Below are 15,104 nucleotides of genomic sequence, written 5' to 3' on the forward strand. Positions count from 1 at the left end.
TGCTTATTAATTATCACCACTTCACAGTTAACTTGAATGAGACTTCTCTGACTTGTAGGGCAGTAAGTGAAAGGAAATCACTCTCCTGTTTCTTCTCCTTATTCTCCACGACTGATACAACTGCATTGCTATTTTCATCCTCATCTCTTCTTGGTAACTGATATACCCTGCTACTTTACTGACATTACCTGCTCATTTCTTTTTTATAATTTTTAGCAAAATATTTTAATTTTATTATTCTGTTGATGTAAATGTTTGATTTTAAGATAGTGTACCAAGAAAATGAATGAAACTTTTGGAGGGAACAGTAATGAAAATTGTTCATACTGACATTATTTGAACATCTTTTATTCAGAGTTCTTAAGAACTAAACTTGTGAAGACCTCAGTTTTTCTGAACTGTTACTTTCCGTGGACCCTGACTACAGGAAAGGGTAATAATACACACTCAGAGAAAATATGTATAGGTTTATTGTTAAATATCTTAATCAGAGATAGGATTTTACCCTGAGCACTGAAACATTCTGGACTGAATTAGTCCATTTAGCAGATGCCTGAGGAAGTAATTGATTCTCATTTTTCATCAGGTTTACTAAGAATTTGTCACCTGACAAAATCAACCTGAGTACTCTGAAAGGGGAGGGACAACTGACCAACCTGGAACTGGATGAAGAGGTTCTGCAGAATGTCTTAGAACTTCCCACATGGTTAGCTATCACTCGGGTCTTCTGCAACAAGGCCTCCATCAGGGTGAGCATGGGACTTTATTAGCTGCGTAGGTCTGCTTGGAAAGGAAACATTATTAATTCCTTCCTCTTTTTTTCCTTTTATTTTCAGATCCAATGGACAAAGCTGAAGACACACCCAATCTGTCTGGTAATAATAATGATGGCTATAATAATAATAATTGATATAATGTTCAGGCTTTTAGGGCATTTTTCCTCACAGTAACTCTGTGGCTGGAGACAATGTAGGTTTTATAGTTGAGGAAATGGATAGGTGAAATGCCTTGCCAGTGGGCATATAACTAGATTGCATCAGATCTAGAATTTGAGCTCTTGTCTTCTAAGTCCAGTACTCTTTACATTGCACCATGTTGCAAGTCTACATACAGCCTTTTTCCTGGAAATGTATTTCTTTTATTTTATCTAATCAAACAAGGCTTGTCACCTAACTTTCTGAAGGAGCTAGTTAAAGATGGACAGGCATTTGTTAATTTTGTGATATCATAGTTCTTTTAATGCTGATCAGTTAAATACCTAGCATAGTCTAGATGCTTAGAAGAAATTTCTGTGGATGAACAGGCCTCTTTCTGGTTTAAATTCCCCCAAGACTTAGTTGGCTTCTCATTAAGTGCTAGGTGGCACAGTGGATAGAACATTGAGCTTGGAATCAAGAAGACTCATCCTCATGAGTTCAAATCCAGTTTCAGACACTAGCTGTGTGACCTTGAACAAGTCACTTAACCCTTTTTGCCTCAGTTCCTCATCTGTAAAATGGCCTGGAGAAGGAAATGGTAAATGATTCCAGTATCTCTGCCAAGAAAACCCCAAAAGGTGTCATGAAGAATTGGATACAACTGAAACAACACAGAAATAACAGCTGCTCTCAGGGCCTGAGGAATTTAGTTTTCACTTTTGTCTTTCAGTGCTATCATTGGGCCTGATTTTTATTTGGATTTCTTATCATTCATGTGTCCATGCAGAATGGGAAATAGATTGACATGACTTTCTCTTCTGTCTGGCTATCTCTGAAACAAATACATGACAATTCCTTTAAGTTTATTTTTTTTTTAAACTAGGTTTTCTCTACTAGTTACTACAGGGAAACTAGCAAGACTTTAAAATAGCAAGCATAGATGGAAAGTTATAGTGAATCTCAAAAACCGGCTAAAATCTAAAAGGAACTGACTAGATCAGGGGAAGGTAGGGCAATTGGGATCAAGTGACTTGCCCAAGGTCACACAGCTGGTTTTGTGTTGTGTCAGGCAGTATTTGAACTCAGGTCCTCCTGACTCCAGGGCTAGTGCTCTATTCACTGTGCCACCTAGCTACCCTGTAGTCTGTTAGTTTTGAAGCCCCTTCTCAGAACTTTCTCTGGGGTATTATCTCTGGAATCAGTGCATTTCTTAAAGAATTTATTAAATGCCTACTACTGCAAGGCACCATGAAAGATGCTAGGGATATAAAGACAAAAGTGAAAAACAGTACCTTTCCTCAAGGTACTTATAGTTTTCTTGGAGGATTCAGTGATTAAACAGATATATAAATACAAAATAATTTGAGCAGAAAGAGAACATAAAGGGGGATCATTAAATGTTCCCCATAAGAAGTAGTAGCTTAATTGAACCTTGAAGGAAATTTAGGGTTAAGAATTAGAGGTGAAGGAGGGAGCACATTACAGGCATTTGAGATTCAAAAGCTTGGAGGTGGGAAATGAAAGGCTGACTTTAGGGAGCAATAAATAAGTTGGTTTGACTGAAAAACAGTATTTGAAGGGGAATAATATCAAATAGCTATGAAAATTAGGCTAGAGCTACTCTTCAACTTTCATACCTTTTTTTATTCAAAGCACCAAGTTTTTTTCTTTCTTTGACGAAACAACCAATCCCATTCTTAGTTGCCCTTAGTTACCCTAATTTTTTACTCTCTGTAGGTTCCATGGTGAGACAGTAATTATTAAATGCTAGCATATTAGCCCCACCAAGGCACAAGTAAAATTCGTTTATACTTCTGAGGAAACTTCAGACATTCATCTCAGACTTTGTTTCTTCCTTTGGAAAATGGTAGGCTGTGGCTGCTTCTTGTCTTTTGGATTTTTTTTTGAAGATACTTTGTTGCTTAATTAGCCCTAGAGTTCTTTGTGGTGTAGTGACTATACCTAGAAAACAGAAATCAGGACTTATGAGTTCTCTAGTTTTGCTTTACCCTTAGAATACATCGTTTTTTCCAAGAATCTCTGTTGTGGATCTCAGTTCATTATAAAATAGAAGAAACACTGAGTTTGACTCATTTTATCCAAAATGACTTTGGATAAGACATTTAACATCTCTCAGCTATAGTTTCCTTATAAAAATGAACTTAATGCATCCAAGTGAGAGAAAGGGAGATGAAATTGGGTAGTTGCTGGGAATAATTGAGAAACAGTGTGATATAGAAAGGACATTGGATTTGTAGTCAAATGACTAAGTTCAAATCCCAGCCATCTTACTTACTACCTTGTGACCTTGGGCAAGTTGTTTACTCTTCTGAGTTTCTTGATTTGTAAGATGTGGTAGTTGTATTAGATGATCTCTAAGATCCCTTCCAGCTCCAAGTCTGGTAATCCCAAGATCTTTTTATGTGCTTTACTGAGTATTCACTTCTCAATGGCTTCACTTACAGTGTCTGGATAAAGTAGAAGTAGAGATGAGAACGTGTGAAGAGCCTCGGCCCCCCAATGGACAGTCTCCTATTGCCCTGGCTTCAGGACAGAGGTCAGTTGCTCTGATCCCATTTATATCTTTAAGATGTTCATTTCTGTGTTTAGAAGTAGTATGACAAATAAGCCAGGAGTAGCCAATGTCAACTTTAATAAACATTAAGTGTCTATTATATTCAGAGCACTATGGCTGGTCTTCCTGGGAGAGGTACAGAGATAAATAAGGTATGGTCCCTCCCCACATGGAATTGACATTAATATATTGATGACATGACATAAATAATTATAGTGAAAAATGTCGCAAACCAATACTTGCTAATAATTGGTAATACTTGATATTGACAATAATACTTCATAAGTACATCAGAGAAGTCTAAATCAAGTGCTTTGTATTATCCAGGCAAGGAGAGGGGGAAGATTTTTTTTTTTACTGGAAAATAAGGGAAAGCTTCATGGAAGAGATGGCTTATGAGCTGAGCCTTAAAAGGATATGTAGGTTTCAAACAGTTGAAGATGTCAGGGGAGAACATTCTTTGCATGAACAAAGAAATGGAGGCAGGAAAGTACAGAATCAAAAGTAGTCCAGTTTGGTTAGAGCACTAAGTATACATGGAGAGAAGAGTCATGTTAGATAATTCTGGAAAGGTAGATTGCAGTGGAGAAATACTGGAAGCTTTCCCAATAAATAAAGTAAGGATGCTCCTATTTCTGACTATTATTTGTAAATCCCATAAAACAAGGGAAAGAAATTAAAGACAAAAACATTGACTTTTCTCAGTAGGAAGTAGGTGTTTGTCAGATATAGTTGCAGTTTTGGTTGATTGGCTTAACTAATTTTTGTTTTTGTAATAGAGAACTAAGAGTATGTGTGTGTGTGTGTGTGTGTGTGTGTGTGTGTGTTTGAGCACATGTGCATACACATGCACAGTGAAAACCAGGAATATGCAGAAATGACACTGTTGTAAAAACATAAGGCATCAATACAACTTTTTTTTTTTAAGAAAGGCAGGATCATGTCAGATTGTGGAGGACTTTGTTGTCCAGGCTAAGGATTGTGAACTTTCTTTGGTAGATGATAGGAAATCTTTGAAGAGTTGAGTAAAGGAGTTATGTTATCAGATTTGTGTGTAAAGGAGATTAATCTGGTGGGAAGACCTTTTAGTACTTACTTTAAAAATCTAGAGTGGTCATGAGGGCCTAGGGCACAGTGTTGGTAATGGAAATTTAAAAAAAAAGGCACATATATGAGAGTTTTCAAAGTTAAAATCAACAGGATTAAATATGGGATGTGTGGTAGTAGAAGAATAAAAATGTCTTAATGTTTGGAAGAGAGGTGGGGATGGTTATTCCTCACATTTCAAAGTATCAAGCCACTCTGATGTCTTTTGTTTAAGCTCTTCTCCATTCCGTCTCCTAGTATATGAGACTGGGTGAAGAAATGGGGAGATCAAAAAGGAGTAGGGAGAGAAAAGTTTTTAGGGAAAAGGTAACTTGTTTTAGACAGGTTTGAGACCAAGTAAGGCAGAGCTATATATTAAGTAAAAGGCCCTCAGAACATTGTTCCTTCTCCTTCCTTTTAGCTTTTTAGCCTTTCACTGTGGAAGTATAGAAATGTTCTGGTGCCTGTGTGCTTAAAGAGAATATATTCTTTTTTTAAAAAATACCTGTGGAAACCTAATGCTTTCTTCTTTTTATTATTTTCTCCCTTAGTTCTGTGATGCTCGTTGTCCAACAATATCTAGTTTATCATTGAAGGAACAGTACTTTAAAGATTGGAAATAGCCTCTCAATTCATTCATCTTTTAGGCTGAAGGAGAATGCCTTCAGGTTATCTTGATCCTTTAACTGTTCTATCTATTGTTTACAGTGAGTATGGCTTTGCTGAGAAGGTGGTGGAGGGAATGTTCATTATCGTTAATTCTATCACCATCAAGATTCACTCCAAGGCCTTTCACGCCTCTTTTGAGTTGTGGCAGCTCCAGGGCTACAGCGTTAATCCTAATTGGCAGCAGAGTGACCTCCGCCTCACCCGAATCACTGACCCCCATCGAGGAGAGGTGACAGCCTAAAAGGGAAATGGGGGGAGAATTGAAATAAGAGTAATCCTTGTTTATTTTTAAGGATAATAATACTTTGAATTTTTAAAACTCCCTTAAGTGCTCTTCAAATTTATATACCCTTGAAACTTTTTTCCTTAAAAAGTTAAAAAAACAATTTTTTTAAACATAGTAACTACTACCAAAACAACCTTCAGACCAATAAATGATGCTATACCTTTTTTCTGGAATTGTGGGTGCTCCAGTCAGTTCCCTTCTGGAGCTCTGCTCAGCTGAAGGTGGTGGGAGCCTTTATTCCTTGTATGCTTTATGGCCTTAGTCTTACTGCCCCCTTTTGGTCAGTTCAGTCATTATCATCATTCTGAGGAAATGTTTTCTCACCTGCCAGGTTCTGACATTTAAGGAGATAACATGGCAGACTCTTCGGATTGAGGCAGATGCCACTGACAATGGTGATCAAGACCCAGTCACTACTCCACTGAGGCTCATTACCAACCAGGGCAGGATCCAAATAGCCCTCAAAAGAAGAGTGAGTGTCTTTCTCCACCTAACAGTTTCTTTTTCCCATTCTCATGGACAGCCCTGTGAAAGTAGGTACTTTCTCTTAGTAGAAGAGAAAGTTGGGTTTGACATATAGGATGACACAGTGAGAGGGAGGGCCTGTTATGCAATGTTATGGAGTCTAGCAAAGGGAAAAGGGTATAGCCTATGTTCTGGAAATGCTGTAGAGCAGGAATTCTTGATCTGTGTTCTGTGAACTTTTTTTTTTAATGCTTTGATAACTATTTCAATATAACTGATTTCCTTTGTAACCCACTGTATTTTATTTTTATGAATTCAAAAACATTATTCTGAGGGAAGGTTCATAGATTTCACCAGATTGTTAAAGAGGTCCATGACACAAAAAAAGGTTCAGAACCTCTGCTGTAGAGTAACTGACTCAATCACTGAGAAATTCAACTTTATTACTTCTTAGTAAGCACAGAAAACATTAGAGAATTCAAAAATTATATAATCATGAAATTTGAGAGTTAGAAGGGACCTCAGCAGCCATCTAGTCCCATACACAAAGGCAGTTCCCACTATAATATACCTGACAAATGTTCATCCAACCTCAGCTTAAAGATCTCCAAGGAAAAGGAACCCATCACCTTTCATGAAAATTTATTCCACTTTTAGGTCTAACTGATAGGAAATTTTTCCTGACATGAAGCCTAAATTGGCCTCTTTGCAGCTCCATACATTGCTCCTGCTTTAGCCCTCTGAGGCTAATTGGAACAAGTCTAATACCTCTTCCATGACAGCCCTTTAAACACTTGAAGGCAGTTAATGTGGATGTGAGTTTTCTTTTCTTCAGGCTAAACACCCATTTTCTTCAACTAATTCTCATATAATATGGCCCTTCACCATCCTTTGGACATTCCAGTTTACCTGTGTCTTTATTAAAATTGTATGGTGTCCAGAGCCTAGATGAGGTTCTGACCAGTGCAGAATGCAGTTGGAACTATTTATTACCTCCCTATTCCTGGAAGCTATGCTTCTCTTAATGTAATTCAAGATCAGCTTTTTTTGGCTGCTAAAGCACACCACTGACTCTGAATTTGAATCTATAATACCACCCCTCACCCTACCCCCATGCACCAGCTTTTTTAACAGCTGCTTGCTATCTATGCTTCCCCCATTTTTCACTTGTGAAGTTGATTTTTTTACACCTAAGTGCAAGACTTTATTCCTACAGAATTTCATCTTCTAGGGGAGGCTAGGTGGCGCAGTGAGTAAAGCGCCGGCCCTGGAGTCAGGAGGACCTGAGTTTGGTTCCGGCCTCAGACACTTAAAACCCATACACACCAAAAAAACTAGCCATGTAACCTTGGGCAGGTTACTTTACCCTAATTGCCCTCCAAAAGGCAAAAAAAAAATTCATCTTCTAGGCCTATCAAGATCCTTTTGGATTCTGATTCTGTCATCCACTCTGTTAGCTGTCTTTTCCAGCTTTGTGCTATCAGCAAATTTGATGAGAACATATCATCTGTGAGAATATATCATCTATCCAAGTTGTTGATGATCCCTGGACTATTTATTTTACTGGACAACTCCTGCCACATTGAGATTTAACCATTAACTGCTACTCAGAGTCTGGCCATCCAGCCACTTCTGAATGCATCTGATGGTGTTATCGTCAACTCCATATCTATCCATTTTCTACCCAAAAAATAGTTTGAAATACTTTATCAAAAGATTTGCTAAAAGCTAGGTAAACTGTATCTTCATCGTTCCTTTCATCAACCAGTTTAATAATTCTGTCAAAAAAAACATGATGTTTCTCCAACACAACCTGTTCTTGATGAAACCTGGTTGGCTCTCTGTCATCACTGCTTCCCTTTCTAGATTCTAGATGTTCACCAACCATCTTTTCTGTAATCCATTTTTGGATTTTCTCAGGAATTAAAATATGACTTACTGACCTATAGTTTATAGATTCTGTTCTCTTTCCTTTTTTAGAAAATTGGATTTAGATTTGCTCTTCTCCAATCTTATGGTGCTGCTCCCATTTTCCATGATCTTCCAAATATTACTGACAGTAACTCAGCAATCACATCTGCCAATTCTTTCAGGACTTAGGGATGAGTTCATCTAATTTACTATTGTTTTACTTACTTGGAGTATCAACTTCGATTAGTAATTTTTGTTCTGTTAGTAATTTACAGTACCACAGTCATTCTCCTTGATGGAGAAAACAGAAACAAAATGAAAGTTATGAAGCTGTATCTTCTTTTTGTTATTGTATCCACTGCAAAGCGATAGTGCTAACCTTTGATCTTCTTTTTCACCCTTAATATAGGTTGAAAAAAATCAAAGGTCTTTTCATTGTCCTTAACTTACCTGACCTTTCTTCCATCATTCCATACATTTATCTTTTATTTGAGTTGATTGGTAAGTTCTATGTGCATCCATTTTATTCTTTTCAACAAATCCATTTTCCTTCCTTCTTAAAATTGTTTCTCTTTGTGCCTTCAGAATTAAAGTAAGTTTTGGAGCAATTTAGTCCATAGAAATCTATCTTTCCTTTACACCCTTCAAATTCTAGGGCAAGGAGAAGCCAGATCTCTCAAAGCAGCTAACAAATGTTTCTCTGCCCTCCTTGTTCTCTTTATTTTCTTTAAGGAACTCAGTAGGTTGGGAAGAAGGAAACTCACCTCAAAAAATTCCTTTTTTATCCTTCTACACACTGTCACCAAGATACCACCAACAGCAGTAACCCCACTAACCAAACATATCCCTCTTGTGACTGTTAATGTTCACAGAAACTCCATTTTACCTCAGGGGAGGGAATACAAAATAATTTGCCTTAGGCCTTGCCTGGAGGGAAGTGGACAGTGAGTTCCCCATCTTCAGAAGTCTTCCATATCATTTATATGGATAGGTCTGGTTATAATTTTTAAATAAATTCTAACCATCCCCTTGATTTTAACCCCAAAGTTCAAGTCAACATAAAATTTCCCTAGGAAAGTTCCGAATCTAGTTAGTATGTATATTTTTGAGACAGTATCATCTGAATACTAATTTTTACATACTGTTGTCTTCTGCCAGTGGCCAAATATACTTTTTATACAAAGGCATATTCCAACAATGAAACTTGTGCTATATACTTGCACATAACTTGAATAGGGCATTTGTAAATATCCTGAAGACTTCGGAAATATTTCTTCCCATATCACAGTTAAACTTTTTAAATAGTTGGGGCAGTGATAGTTGGGGTCACTAACATGAAGTTAGCAAAAAAAAAATTTGTTAATTTTGTATGTGTAAATGAAATCTTTGTGACTTTGATGGAGGCTTGCAGAGGGTGTGTTCAACAGACCTTTGTACAATTTTTTTTCTAAATGCTAAGGATGAAACCAAGCCACTTAACAAGAATAAAATAAAACAAAACCCTAGGGGTTGAGGAGCCATTTTTTAGGTTAACCAGGTTAAGTTGATTTTGGGAAATAGAAATTATACAAGAAGATGAATTCCACACTATTTCTTCATTGTCAGACCAAAGACTGCAATGTGATAGCCTCCAAGTTGATGTTCCTGCTGGATGACCTGCTGTGGGTACTGACTGACTCACAGCTAAAGGCTATGATGAAGTATGCAGAGTCACTGAGTGAGGCCGTGGAGAAGTCAGCCCAACAGAGAAAGAGCTTGGCACCTGAGCCCACACAAGTGAGTTGGTACAGTGCCACCCATAATGGAAGTGGGAAGAATACACAGCATAGGAGGAGTATAAGAAGGGAATAGTAGAAGATTCTGTTGGTAGGATGACCAGTTCTTCAGTGTGATTTATTAGTAGATCTGCCATCTGTCTTTTCTCTTAGGCTTTTCTGGAGCCTAGAAAAATGTGTTAGTGATTCCTTTACAATCTAACTGACTTGTTCTACTCTTACTGTGGAGTTTTTGCTGTAAAGGGTGGAACCAGCCCAAAGTGAGCAGCCAAGTTTATGAGTATAAGAGAAGGGGAGTATCTTGCCCTGGGACAGTGTAGTTCATGATATATGTTGGCTTTCCCCAGTATTATTATATGCTTTGTCTACTTTAAGAAAGCCTATAGGAAGAGTATTGGTGTTTTATGCAGTATTCTTTATGTTACAGAGTACTTCACCTGCTGCTCCCAGTGCCCATCATTCTTGGAGCCAGACATTTGGTAGTGGTCAGAGCCATGTTAGCAACAGCCGTATCAGCCAGTATTTTGAGAAGTTTGATGTGAAGGAATCATCTTATCATCTGCTTATTTCACGCTTGGATCTACACATTTGTGATGACAGCCAGTCCCGGGAACCAGGTGAGATCTGGCACTAGGCATGAAACTGCAAATTATATAGATACCTTTAGTTCAGAGGAAGTCATCAGACAGAGCCTAAGAATAAGTCTTCTGGGGCCACAGAGGAGTACATTATTAAGACTTCTTGTGTTTAAGTTATGGTTCTAATAAAAGAGCAGGGATGGGCTACCTGGAGGTGTGCTTTTAGGCTTGAAAACATCACTAAGTCAGTGAGCGGTCAAGGGGTGATGGAGAAGTGCCCAGTCTGCCACCCATCAGTATCATGTTTGACAAGATTAATATCTGGGAACCAAGGCTAACCGAGACTCAGTGGATAATAGACTAAGGAGTTAACCCAGAGATAGGGTCCTGAAAGATTCATTGAGGCAGCCAAGGAGTCAACCTAGAGATAGGGTACTGAAGAATTCATGGGGGCAGCAGAACACTATACAAAGGGGAGATAATAGTTGCCTAAGCTGGAATGTTTATGGATACTTTGGTGAAGGATTGATAGGTATAGCTTGTTAGTGTTCCAAGGCTGAGATAATTGTTGCTGGGCGGAATTATTGCTCTGAAGCTAGGGGCGGGGGAGAAGGGGCAGAATTAATGCTCTGAGACTGGCGGGGGCGGGGGTGGTGGTGGAATGGAGTGTGATTTTACAAACTGGTTTTATAAATTGATGTTACAAAAAAGTTTTACAAAATGATGTTACAAATATAGATCCCAAGCACCCCATCATTACTAATGTTACAAATTGGTATCACAAATTGAGTTTACAGATTGGTTTTACAAACATAGATCCCAAGCACCCCATCAGAAGTATCTCCCATTTGGTCACTCAACGTTTTTCCTTTCCTCTTACTCCTAATCATAAGGTAGGTTTTGGGGAAGGAAGTGGATTAGACGTTAAGGAGAGGATTAGCTTCCACATTAAGACAGAAGTTGCAGAAGATTTCTTCACTGATAAAGGGACTTTCCTCAAAAGGACTTCCCTACACCAATAAAATGAGGCCCAGATTAAAAAAAAATTTCCCCCAGGACTTATGATAGTGTTCTATACACAGTAAGCACTTCATGTTTGCTTCTGTTGTTATTTTATGGTGGTAAAGAGAACTCTGAGGCATGGAGTACTGTAGGAAGGCAAAGAAGGCACTGAAGTGGCCAGAATAGCATGGGGAATTAAGCATGGAGGCTTGGGATGTGGGACGGGGGAAGATAGCTGTAAGGTGAGTATCAGGGCTTAGAAAAGGAGAATGAGAGGAGTTTTCTATTTTGCAATGTGGAAGCTAATGCAGCCTGGGGGATGTGCACTGCTGAAGTAAAACAAGTTCCTTTACCTTAAGGATCTCACTATTAGGAGATAAGATACCAATGAACATTTCTTGAACACATATTATTACATAGTAAATGCTTTTAAAGACTAAGCTGTTCTTTTCCTTTCCTTTGATGTCAAGTGTGAGGAATTAGTTTGCTTAGTAGTCATTAAGCCCCACAAGTTGTAGATTTGTAATTCAGTTTCAAATAATCTTGGTGTGAGTAGCTTTTTTGCTGTACTCTCATGATATCTTTACACTTTTTAGTTTTCATTTAATTTTGTTTCATTATTACATTGTTGGGTTTTTTTTTTAATACCTCAAATACACAAAGTTTGGGACCTATCCGTGACTGCCTATTCTGAAATATTTTTGTCATGAGCTCATCACACGGTAGACACCCCCTCCCCTATACCCAAGAGCACAGGGGCTTTCCTTGATTTCTCCTGACATCCTATCTGTCATCTCTTGTCCTCTCCATGTGATTGAGCCTGTATCCTTTTACTCTCGTTACATTCCCCTATGACATTTTTTATTCCTTCTCTGCAGTCCTTGTTGGTTCTGTGTTGCGGCATGCTTACATCCCACATGTCTCTTCTACCTTACCTTTTGTATGACACCCATTGTTTCTTATGCTGTCAGAAAAGAGTTCCTGTTTTTTGCCCTGCCACTGCTTAAGTTTGCTTTGTTCACTTCCATCTAGCTATGTGCTGAGTGTCTTAGAAAAGCCAAAAACCTCTCAGACTTCATTTTGCTTGCAGGGAGACTTTGAGAGAAGTGAATCAAAATTCTTTGTATCTCTTATCTTTTCCACTCTAAAGAAACATTTTTACAACTTGATTGAGTTTAAATGACTAAAATGAAATTGACAAACAGTTTTAAAAAAAATCCTCTTCTTACTTTTCCCAAAATGTCAGGCTTCCTGATAAGGGAAATAGGACTGAGGAGTCCAGTTACATCTGGAGTTCAGCCAAAATTTACTGTAAGTAGATGTTTTTTAATGATTTGCTTTCTTTAGCTAATTTCTTGCTCAGTAGAGTAGAGAGTGATCAGTGCTGTCAAAGCCAGAAGAGAGGTCAAGGAGACTAGGGATTGAAGAAAGGCAGCTAAGACATCATTGGTAACTTTGGAGAGAGCAATTTCAGTGGAATGATAAAGTTGGTAACCAGATTGTAAGCAGTGAAGAGTGAGAGGAGAGAAAGTAGAGGCACTTATTGTAGTTGACCTTTTCAAGGAATTTAGCTACAAAGGGCAAAAGAGATATAGGACAATAGTTAGTGGGTATGGAAAGATGAAGTAAGGGTTTTTTCAGAACAGAGGAGACCTGACCCCAAGCATTTTTAGAAACCAATGTACACTGAAATATTAGGGCCTGCTTGCTTAAGATGTTGTAGTATAAGGTCAGCCCTAGTATTCAGACATCTGGTAGAAGCTTGTGGAAGGAGAAGTAGAGTGAGAGTTCCTTCTTCCTAGTTTCTTACTCAAATTTCTGCCTATATCAATCTGTCTTACCTTTAGCTGCCAAAATGATTTTTCTTATGTGTAGGTCTTGACTAGGTCACCACCCTGCCCAGTACCTTCTAATAGTTCGTTATTACCTCTGTAAGCTCCTGTGGCATTCAAAATCTGACAACCTAATCCCCAACCCACCTTTCTGGCCTTATTATCCATTATTCCCCTTTGCATACTCTTTGGTCAGATTTAAGTTTTATACACTATTCTCTCTTTGTAATCTCGATGCCTTTGCACTGACTGTCCATTGTGTTTGCAATGGCCTCTCTCCTCATCTCTGTTCTCATTTTTGTTTTTGTATCCCATACCTAGAACAGTGGCTGACACAAAGTAAGCACTTAACAAATGCTTCTTGATTGATTGATTGATTGATGTAGGACTGGAATTGTAGGAAAAGAACATTCTTTTTTTTTTCTTCCTTACCCAGGGCTTGACCCTAAAATTCTCAGTTTATGTCATTTATATGACCTTATCACAAAATCATAGAATTTCATAGTTGGAAAGGATCTCAGTGTTCACCCAATACACAAAAAAGAATATCTTCCATAATTTATCCCAACATACTCATCAAACCTTTGACTAAAGATCTGTAATGAGGAGAACCCCATTTCTCCTAGGGCAGCCAATTGCACATTTGGAGAGCTTTAATTGTTGAAAAGTTTCTTCTGTGCACAGAGACTAAATTTACCTCTTTTCAGCTTGAGCCTAATTCTTCCCTCTGAGGTCAAATAGAACAAATCGAATTACTCTTCTGTATTCCAATTTGAAGGGAGATGTCATGTTCTCCTGAGCCTTCTTTTCTCCGAGGTTACTATACCCGGCTCCTTCACAATAGCCCTTATATGGCATGAACTTGAGGCCCTTCACCCTTCTTGTTGCTCTCTGGATATTTTCTCCTTTATCGGTGCCCTTCCTAATATGGGATTTCCCCCAAACTAATACTCCAGATATAGTATCTTGAACCAAAAAAGAGCATTTTCATGATACAAAGCATAACACAAAAAAAAGACTGTATATTTCATGTTACTTGCTTTAAAAAATATATATATGCAGGGCAGCTAAGTGGTACAGTGAATAGAGCACCGGTCCTGGAGTCAGGAGGACCTGAGTTCAAATGTGGCCTCAGACACTTAACACAAAAACTAGCCGTGTGACCCTGGGAAAGTCACTTAACCCCAAGTGCCCTCCAAAAATAAACAAATAGAAAAAAATTGTTAAATTTTACATGTTATTTTTATAATTGTTCTTCTCACTTGCTTCCTTTTAAATCTTCTTTCCTTTTCCTTTTGTGCTGTTACCAAAAATATTTCAATTATTGCCTTTTAAAAAAAAATTTTTTTGCATCATTGGTTTTTTAAATCCTTTCCTCCCTAATCTCCAATTCATAAATGAGAGAAAGCAGGATGGGGGTAGGTTAGGGTGCGGAGAGCTTGTTTTTAATCCACATTTTGGACATGTCCAAAAGTGTAAATGTGTGGGGTGAGTAACATGTTTTATCATAGGTCCTCTGAAGCCATGATTGTCATGGCATCAATCAGAGTTCTTAAGCCTTCCAATGTTTTATTTCTTTACCTTTTTGCTGTCTTTGTATAAATTGTTCACTTTGGTCTGTTCACTCTGCATCAATTCATAATTACCCAGGGTTTTCTGAAATTACATCTTTCATCATTCTCATGACATAGTGACATTCCTTTATGTTCTTATACCACAATTTGTTTTACCATTCCACAGTTTCTAGATATCCCTTTAGATTCTAGTTATTTTCCTATTCCCCCCCACTTTGATTCTTCCTTCAGAATCAGTAAGGTTTTTTTTCTTTTTTGCTTGTGGCCATTCCATTTTTCTATCCTTCTTTCTATCACTCCTTACGTATCTCTGCCTGTATGTTTCCCTGTTGAGTTTGATGTATTTCTATACCAAAACTGTGTTCAACCATCTTTTGTCTGTTTCAGATATGATTGAGATTCATCTTGTACCTGATCTTCTTACTCCTTATTCC

At 38.0% G+C, this 15,104-nt stretch overlaps 1 protein-coding gene across 4 annotated transcripts in view; it reads left to right on the forward strand.

Moving 5' to 3' along the window:
- The window catches only part of BLTP3A (bridge-like lipid transfer protein family member 3A), an 88,783-nt gene that overhangs the window by 42,804 nt on the left and 30,875 nt on the right, over window positions 1-15,104 (forward strand). For 2 of the 4 annotated variants that reach the window (XM_069073493.1, XM_069073492.1), the window contains exons 2-8: window positions 587-749; window positions 837-875; window positions 3,383-3,474; window positions 5,287-5,476; window positions 5,865-6,005; window positions 9,515-9,685; window positions 10,112-10,301. In XM_069073493.1, the coding sequence (XP_068929594.1) occupies window positions 587-749; window positions 837-875; window positions 3,383-3,474; window positions 5,287-5,476; window positions 5,865-6,005; window positions 9,515-9,685; window positions 10,112-10,301 (986 nt within the window). Of the gene's footprint in view, window positions 1-586; window positions 750-836; window positions 876-2,654; window positions 2,785-3,382; window positions 3,475-5,286; window positions 5,477-5,864; window positions 6,006-9,514; window positions 9,686-10,111; window positions 10,302-15,104 lie in introns of those variants that run through there. The other 2 variants (XM_069073494.1, XM_069073495.1) reach the window with 2 other exon arrangements.

Source organism: Petaurus breviceps, unplaced genomic scaffold (assembly GCF_028583685.1).
Source record: "Petaurus breviceps papuanus isolate PSGF00001 unplaced genomic scaffold, PetGlider_PUasm1.0 90865, whole genome shotgun sequence".
Lineage (NCBI taxonomy): Eukaryota > Metazoa > Chordata > Mammalia > Diprotodontia > Petauridae > Petaurus > Petaurus breviceps.